Source organism: Panicum virgatum, chromosome 2K (genome assembly GCF_016808335.1).
Source record: "Panicum virgatum strain AP13 chromosome 2K, P.virgatum_v5, whole genome shotgun sequence".
Lineage (NCBI taxonomy): Eukaryota > Viridiplantae > Streptophyta > Magnoliopsida > Poales > Poaceae > Panicum > Panicum virgatum.
The window spans coordinates 53,417,218-53,426,548 of NC_053137.1; the positions used below are offsets into that span (position 1 = coordinate 53,417,218).

General features: G+C 47.9%; 1 protein-coding gene across 1 annotated transcript; it reads right to left on the bottom strand.

Annotated features, from left to right (window-relative positions):
- Positions 1 to 861: 861 nt before the first annotated feature.
- On the bottom strand, positions 862 to 5,886 carry LOC120685297 (two-component response regulator-like PRR95). The gene is made up of 7 exons (XM_039967131.1): positions 5,506 to 5,886; positions 4,228 to 4,389; positions 3,997 to 4,127; positions 3,717 to 3,869; positions 2,598 to 3,049; positions 1,497 to 2,187; positions 862 to 1,403 (listed from the first exon to the last, which is right to left on the bottom strand). Exons 1-7 carry the CDS (start codon positions 5,699 to 5,701, stop codon positions 1,311 to 1,313), a joined length of 1,878 nt encoding a protein of 625 aa, XP_039823065.1. The 5' UTR covers positions 5,702 to 5,886; the 3' UTR covers positions 862 to 1,310.
- Positions 5,887 to 9,331: the final 3,445 nt, after the last annotated feature.

Here is a 9,331-nt window from a genome sequence, read left to right on the forward strand (position 1 = left end):
CTTGCCATGGAAGTGGAATCCGGTCTGCAGAAGAAGACGAAAAGTTCAGATTTTGTTCTAATAATTTGCAGAGATCGTCATATAAATTCATGAGTTTTTTTACCCCTGAACTTCAGTTGTGCGTTGGGTTCCCTCATCGATCAGCCGATTCAGCCATGGCCAGGGGTATAAAAACCGGGGGGAAATGCTCAACAGGGTGCCTGTGTAATTTATTTCAGTAAATATTTATCACTTTTTCTATATCATACTTAGGTTCTTCTCTAATGGCGTTTATACAGTTTACAACAGGCCAAATTGTATATTGGAGGAAGTTGCATCGTCCCTATAGTTGGTTCTTTTTTTTACAGACGACGGTGATATATTGCAAATCTTCAATTTAAAATCACGGGCGAAATAAGAGTTTTTTTATTAGCTCTGCTGTGTTCACTACATCATATTTCAAGAGGAGCAAACAAAATCTAACTGGGATTCAAAAACAAAATTAGAAAAGGGTGTCTATAAATCAGGTTTGGCCGACCAAGAAACAACCAATCGCTCAGCCCACTTACGGGCCACATGAAGAAGGACAAATGGTCTGGTCCGTGGTGACGGCCCAGGGTTAGCAAAGCTCTCGCTTACGGGTGTGCGTGGCGCGCCGCTCTAGTCGAAGATTTGAGCTTGCCAGTGATGGCTGTGCGTAGCACACTGGCACGTTTTGTTCGATTAACATGCCGGCCTGATCTCTGATACCAGAAGAAACAAAGAAAAAGACGTTGGCAACTCTTGATACATGGATCTAATCATAAAAACATCACTCAATTTCAAAACAAAACTTTATTTTATCTTAGGAAATTTCACAATAATACTTTTGGCAAGAGAGCATTGGTAGAAACTTGATCACCGGACCAACAACGTTTATTGTATCAAACTGCACAGAAATGGGCATGTCTCTGGACATCCTTCACAATTCACACAACCATTATCCGGAACATCAAACAAGATGACTAGCTACAAGGTTTTATAGCAAAGACGTGCTACGGAAGAGATACATATCTCATCTTTGACCTGAGTCCTGAAACAAAGCATTCCAGTGTATTTTCTAACGCCTAGTGACAAACCCTAAGTCGTACCAGGTCCTGTGCCTAACCTATGAAAAGAACAGAGTTAGCCTATACATACATATATTCGTACAAGCTTTATCAAATTACAAGGCAAACAGTACTCAGTGTGATTGCTTCCAACTCTTCAGCAAAATCTGACACTGACGATCAGGATATCTGCAGTGCGGTAGTCACCACTCACATCACCACTCACCAGTGGTGGCGGCACCCCTAAGTTCCTTGGATGCTATGATCTTGACGAACAAACTGGCCCTTGACCCGTGGGCGCTGCTCTGCGAGTAATTTCCTGCTCTGGTACCGGACCTGCAAAAGCGTGTAAAGGTGTAAACCAAACCTCCTAGTAGGTGACATAAATAATTGGATTTAAATGATAATAATGTGCAATGAGTTGCCAACCTTCTTCTCAAAACACCTATCCTTCCTCTTTAGCCGGAATTTGTTCAGTGCAGCCTCTCGCTGGCTCAGGTGACGTGAACCTTCAGCACTTGGGGTTTCAGGAACACCCTTAAATGTGTTGGACGATTCAGTAGGGGCAGGGATCCGGTTGGAATTGCTGTCACAGCCGCTGACACTGAGAGTATTTCTGACGCTGTCAAGCACGGTGCTAGTTCCACTTTCACCAGTCATAGGAGAAACATGCCGTGCCTCATCTTTAGGAATTTCAACACGTAGTTGCTTCCCATTGGAACTAGGATGACTTATGTGAGATTGTTCCTCTGCGTTTTGAACTGGCTTTGGGCCCATTTCATTTGGCTCATTCTGTTGTGACTTCTGCTGCACTGAGGTTGCTTGTGGGGTTGATTCTTGCCACATGGATGTTTTGCTATTCCAAATGGGAGGAGCGGACTGTGAGTAGAACAGGGATGCCACTGGCGTACCATTCCAGAATGGCTGCCCATCAAATGTGAGACCTTGAACAGGGACAGGAAATGGTACAACTCTAATAGGACGATTTGTTTCAGTAATATCATGAGAGGGGGCTGCCGAATCTCCATTTTTGTTTTCCACATCCGCTTGTGTTTCTGAGGTGCTACATAACTGACCATCGCCAGCATTTCCTAATGTGGACGCAGTCCTACAGTTATACCTGTCAACAAGATATTTCCAACTGTAAGATCTCATATTTTCACTCTTGTAGAACTGTGAAAGCAAGCAAATCATGCAGTAAGTTACAGAAATAAGGGAACTTGAAGTTCCATATCAAAGTTTGTGTTGTGGCTACAATAGTTTGGCCTTTTATGCTACAAAATCATACCATGGCAAGTCAATGCTAACAGTAGTCTCTTAGGCAGGTTCGGAAAAGAAATGATGAAATGCTAAAATGCTCAGAAAATATTCTGTTAGCCTATATGCACACTAGTACCAAAACAGTTCTGACATGAAAATAACCATCAGAATTGTGTTCTGAACTGTAACTAGACATGAGCTACTTTACAGCTGCCTTTAGAATGAAAAAAAGAATTGCTAATATGACAAGCCAAAGAAAGGATCGCTTACAAGGAAAATGCAGACGAAGTAGAATGGTTCAGCATTCTTCTATCATTTTTCTCCTGGTTCTCTAATTTACCATAGTCAGTTCTTCTGAGAGAGAGTTCCAACTGGTGTGCTGGGATGGAGCCCTTCTCGTCATTTCCAGTAGATGTTGTTCTCATAGTATCCACCTCCTCCCTCTGCATGTTATGCTTCTCTTGATTGTCAATAATGTGGACTAGCTCAATATCTCTGGAAGCTTTCTCAGAGTTATTATCATTCAAACATGCCTTTTTCTTTGGTGATAAATAATCTTCTCTTGTTGGAATCAAGTTATTACTTCTAAGTTTGGTCTGTCCATTTAACTCGCCGTTCTTGTGGCTAGGAATAGAGAATTGCCTTTTAGTTGGTTGCTTATACTCCAAAATATTGTTCGTTTGCTTACTTTCAGCCTCCAACTCTGATCTTGTGCAAGAACTCTGCATGAGGTACCAAATTCAGTCCATGAAGACCAGAGTGAAGAAAGATATCTAAATTTGGTAAACAGAATGACAGCCCATTCAACAAAATTTAAAAGGACCATGAGGCATGGACGTCTTGACAAATATTGCAAAATTGATTTACTGGCACATCAACAATCTAACACTTTAAAATGGTCCGTTCAACAAAAACTACACGTGTGTACCAGATTATGATCCTGCAAACAGCTAAAAGATACTTACCTATATTTGGCAGATGCACTTCATTTTACCATGCCCAAAAGGACCGAACTGTGAAACTTTGCCAATAAGAAATATTACTCTCATTCAACAAACAGTTCCATTACCCACCTGACTTGGAAAATTTATAAATTAGTTTCCTAACATTAACAATGATCCAAATGGTTAAATAACACCTCTGACATGGCCTAGTACCAGCTATACGGTGTGGGTAATGAAAACTGCCTTTGGACCAAATATCAACTCAATATCAGGTGATGGAAATATAGTTGTTCGATCCTGACTGGGCAAAGTAAAATGAACGAGTGCAAATGCCAAATGTAACTCACAATAGCATTTTACCAGTCAATCAGAAAATCTAGACTACCATTAGTGGGACGAACCGGACATCTAGACAACATTCTGTTTCACTGGTTTTAAAACTTACTTGAGCATCACTCTCTTGTTCACTGCATTCTCTATTTTTACAGGCTCCATCTTTGTTTAAATTATCAACTTTTGTCACAGCAATCTTCTGTTCAATTCTTTCTGCAAGATTCTCTTCTTGCTGTATATGCTGCACATCAGGCCCACCGTTTGCCTGCAAATAAGGTAAGAGAAATTTAGCGATACTTAATAAATCTCATGACAAGCACCAAATCTAGGTATGGGTGCATAAAGCAAGAGAAGTGCAGTCATACTGAGTAAAAACAGATACGTCATCTTACCAGTTGTTTTCTCCAAACGTGCTGCCATAAGTTCCTTAACTCATTCTTTCTTATCGGCTTAACAAGGAAATCTGCTGCACCCTTGAGCATGCATTTGAAAACCATGCTTACTGAATCATGCGAAGACATCACTGGATAACAAACAAAAACAACATTAGGATTAGTTGTGAAGTTCAAAAGAAGAGATAAAACACGAATTGAGTGGCATAGATTTAGCCATATAGGACATACTTATAACGGGGATGTTCTTGGACGCATCATGCTCCATGATTGTGGATAACAGGAGGAACCCCGACATCAAAGGCAGTTCAACTTCAGTTAAAACAAGGTCTATGTTGAACGATTTTTCCTGCAGTATGTCCCACGCCTTCACACCGTCAGAGGCCGCAGCAACTGCATGAATAAATGTGATGCATAAGGCTGATGCAAGATACCATTTCTAAATATCTATCTCTACTATTTCTAAAGCAAGCAATGTTTCCTTGGTCCATCAATCGAAATCCTAATCGGACAAATCAATCGGAATTCTAATCAAAACCCAGACAAATCAATCGGAACATGGACAATCAATATCTCGCATAATCAGGCCCGAATACAAAATTGATGCTATTACTAAGGTCTATTATATTACCCGTGGCAATGCATGGGCACTATGCTAGTTATAAAAAAAGGTGTTAATATGTTACAGAACAAGTTCAATAGTGCAAGTATTAATGTAATTACATAAAAAAAAGTAAGTTAGTTGATATAAAAAGATCGTTGACTCCAACCACAATTTTAGCCATGCTAAGCAATTGTGGTAGTAGAAAATATAACAATTTTACCTTTTAAGAGTATAATTTGAGCAGCAGGTGTCCTCAATCATGAAGGTAGTGATAGTTATTGTTCTATTTGATACTAGGCTCATGTGGATTTTAAGCAGTGTCCTAATGAGCAGACAGCGGCGGCAGCACTACACCAAGTCACATCAGTATGGTAGCAAGACAGCAATGCTCGTTTTTAACATTCATCCACTGCGGCACAACAGCAGGCCAGCAGATAACCTAGAAGATTCAGGCAGCGAGGTAAAACTATCCAGTATCTTCAAAATCACTGTCAAACAGAAATCACAATTACTGCCTGACTTTTTTTCTTGGAAAATTCTGCCTGACAAAAAAAAATGTCTCGCGGAAAGAGGCGCCATCAGCAAGCACCCTACCGTACCCCCATGACTTGCTTAACACGGTAAAATCAGAAGCGACATCCCAAATTTACTGCCCAGAAGCACGGGTACTTCCCAAAATTGGCAAATTTTCCACCCCAGGCCAAGCAGCGCATGGATTCGGTCCTAACAAACCAATACCAGCAACTCCATTTCCACAGACGAGAGACGACTCAGCTCACGATCGTACCAGTCTGATTACTGGCTAGCTGCACTTAACCCCAAATTAACCCTACGCACAGCCCACAAAATCTACCAGCTGCACAGGCAATCAAGCGAGTCGATTCGCGCGCGGAGGCGGTGCGCACCTCGGTAGCCGCACTTGCGGAGCAGCGCGGAGATGACGTGGCGCGTGGAGTCGTCGCCCTCGGCGACCAGAACCCGCACCGGCATCCTGGGCAGCATCCGCGTCTCCCTGCTCGACCCCGCCGCCGCAGCCTCCTCCTCCCGCTCCCCGTCCTCCAAATCCACCACCTTCACCGCCTCACCCGCTCCTTCCCCCATTCCCGCCTCCTCGCTCCTCGCCGGAGTGGATTCCGACAACCACTTCTCTCCCTCTTCGCGCTCGCCACTTGGAACTTTGGGAGTTGGAAGAGACCGGAATTGGTGGGCTGCGAAATCAAATGCCAATATGTGAGAGAACGGACAAAGCCGAAGCGCCGCGGGCTATATACATACACGCGACCCCTTCCACAGACAAGTGGACCAAGCACTCTCTGGTCCCACTGAGCAGTGGGTGGGGAAGGCGGTGCCGGGTTGGCGCGCGAGCTCCCGCGGGCCCGTGAAATATCTGCGGCCACTCAACCGGTGGGCGCGGCCGCCACGTCAGGTGATCGATCTGTAGGCTGTAGCCCGCGCGGTTGGACCGATGGGCCCGCGGACCCCCGTGGCCCCGCGATGACGTGGCGGGAGCCTGGTCAGTGGTTGGGATATTTGCCCCGGCGCGGGGGCGGGAGCCGATATTTTCCGGCGCGGGAGGGACACATGGTAGGCCCGGAGCTAAAGAACCAGATCTACGGCCGGGACAGCGACACGTGGTGGGAAGAGAGGCCCGGGAAGGGGGGCCATCGTGTGGCCGAGGACGGGGTGGCCCCCCTCGCCTCGTGGGATCGTGCGGTTGTGGTGGAGAAGGCGGGCGGGTGGGAAATGTTTTTATTTCGCTCGCGGGGGTCAGGTACGCACTGGTAGTTGGCGTTTCGCCTCGCGGGTGATAATATCTTGCGCCTGTGCTGGATGAACTCGTGGTTGGTGTTGATTTGGCTGCTCAACACGTCGCGAAAAAAAAGGTTTTCGGGATACTATCTGTTTGGCTCGTTTGAGTGGCTGGGGCGATAGCCTTTTTTTTTTCCATGGATTTTGTGTTGTTTGCGCGTGTCGCATGGAGCACCGGATATTGCTGAACTTCTACTCAAGGCCTCCGAACTTTTTTTTTCTCCACAAGCTTTTTGTCAAGTTAAAATTTGCCGACCTGAAGGGCTCATGGATATGGAGTAGGGCCACGGCCATGCGAATGTACTATGAGTGCACTCTCTCTGTCTCAAAATAAATAAACTTGTCATTTTCTACTTACTCTCACTCAAGATACAATGATTAGGAGTATATATATTTTTTCACTAGCATTTATCTCCACGTCGAAACTTTAGAAGTGCATTTAATTTGGAACGAAATGAGTACATCCAACTAACCGTTTCAAAGAAGAGTATGGTGCTATGAGAGCCTATGACATTATCTCCATATAAGACTGAGCACCTACGCTTGTTACGTATCCTTGTTTTAGTTTTCTGAAGATGGGGAAAAACCCTTGTCAAATAAATAACAAAGAGGTAACTTAAATTTGCCACTAATTTGGGAATCATCATCAAATTTTGCAAAACTTTATCTACTTATAAGTTGAGTTTTTATTTTTTGCGAAGCACAATACAGACGCAAATGTTCACAAATAGGCACACACAGTGTCGGTACCCTGTAACAGGGATACACACTCCTACTGCAGCAAGGCAGGACTCGCGTAGTCATCCGTAACTACGCCATAAGGGGCGGAGCAGCCGGGCCCCACGGGTCAGGCTCTTACCTCACCGGGCCAACGGCCCCGGACCCATTCCCCCTTCTGGGACGGGGTCCGGTGACGCCACGTGTCCCTGACGAGGGAAAGCTCCGCGCCTTAACAGCCGGGGGCCTGGACCTCCCACGGGGTCCCGGACCCCCATATACTATCCGGACCCCTCAGCGGGGAGGTAACAGACACCCCGCCTGGGACAAGTCCAGAGCCGCCACAAGTTCGCAGGCGCAGAGACGCGCGCGGCCGCGAAGCTTCCTCGGAAAGACTCGCCCACCTACCGCATTCAATACGGGAGACGTAAGTGCGCTCTGCCACAACAGAGCCCGAGACGACTTTTGCCAGGCTGCACTGTTGATCGCGCGTTACCAAGGCACACAGTGCAGCCGCTGGCGCCGCCTACGCCAGTTGGACACGACGGCTCGCCTTCGCCCATCACGACGCCTACGCGGTAGACCCAACAGTCTACGTCGCAACCTATACTACCTCAACGGGCGCCTCGCCGACGGGACAGGTGAATCCACTCCTCAGTCAGAGAGTCCACAGGTCGATGAAGCGTATCCGGGGAGAGATTCTCAACCACTGTAGCATCATTAATGCCTTCTGCGCAGTATACTATACATCCGCGTTGGACCCACCTGTCGGGGTCTCAACGCCTGTGTACGCGTCCCCTTGGGCTATAAAAGGGAGACGGCCGTTAGAGAAAGGGGGGAGAAGTCCCAGCAGAGGCCAGTACCCAGTCTGGGCAGAGGATAGATTCATTCTTGCGCAAAGAGCAATACAAACTCACAGTGGATGTATGGTATTACACTCCGGCGGCCCGAACCACTCTAAATCCTCGAGTGTTCTTGTGTTCTTGCTCCCTAGGTAGACCTACCGAATCGCTTAGCGATTCCCCGAGTACTCACCCTCTGGGATTAGGCGGGTACACTACGACACCCCGCTGTGGGTCTCCACAAACCACAACATTTGGCGTCGTCCGTGGGGAGCGCGCAGGCGTAGGTCAGATCTCCGCTCACCTCTAGGCTTCTAAGGTTGAGCTTATCCTCTGCAACGACGACGAGAAGATGAAGAAAGGCATGGCGTCACCGACGCCGTATGCCCCGGCACCGAGGCGGCAGTGCCCTCGGTGCGGCGGCGCACGGCAGCGGCGCCTGCTGTGCGTCGCCACTACGACGCCTCAGAGCCGGTGCGGTGGCGCGCAGCGGCGACACCTGTTGTGCGTCCCCCCACGACACCTCAGCGTCAGCTCAAGGTTTTCTCTCAAGCAACTACCAGGATTCCCCTGCGGCGGCACGGCGTCGGCTCAAGGTTTCCTCTCAAGATGGAGCCTGGAGCCGACGGCTGTGACTCGGGGAAGATGACGGTCGCCTTCTCCCTAGCCTGGCTCAAGCCTCTCTCTCGGTACTGCTGCAGACAGGCCTCGACCTCTGCCACGAGGTGCAGGGGCCCTGTGTCAGCGCTGGGGGGAAGCCGGCGAACGACCGCCCTTCTCCACGCTCCATGCTCGTCCAAACGAGCACCCGTCCTTCCACTGCACCAGGGTGTCATGCCGGCTTCAGCTCACTGTGAGCGGCCACCGGGCTGGCTTCCGACGGCAGCCGGCGACGGCTGGACCACTCCCATTCAAAGCCAAAGAATTTGTTCCCATGCTATCTGAGCATGGGACAGTTCTTGTGCTGGGAAGAGCCCTGCAAGCTCCTGAGGTGATGCTGGATGATGCTGTACAGGCACGTCCAGGTCGCCTTTGCCTCCGACGACTGAGAGGAACCCCCAAGGTGGCGATTCCACTCCGGCCAGGATCGTACATGCCTTACGGGATGGCGGCTATAGGTTGCCCCTAGATAAGATTAAGAGTGCTCCTCCTTTGTAATGACGTGGTGCCTACGTGCGGTCCAGAGCGGTAAAGGTCCACCCTTGTAAACCCGACCTCTGTCTTCGTTGCGCAAACAGGCGACACCAGCGAGTGGTCCAGAGCGGTAGAGGTCCGCCCTCGTAATCCCGACCTCTGATGTACACCACGCTAACAATATGAATCAAGTAATAAAGGAGATTTGCTTTCGCAGTCTTATCTTTAC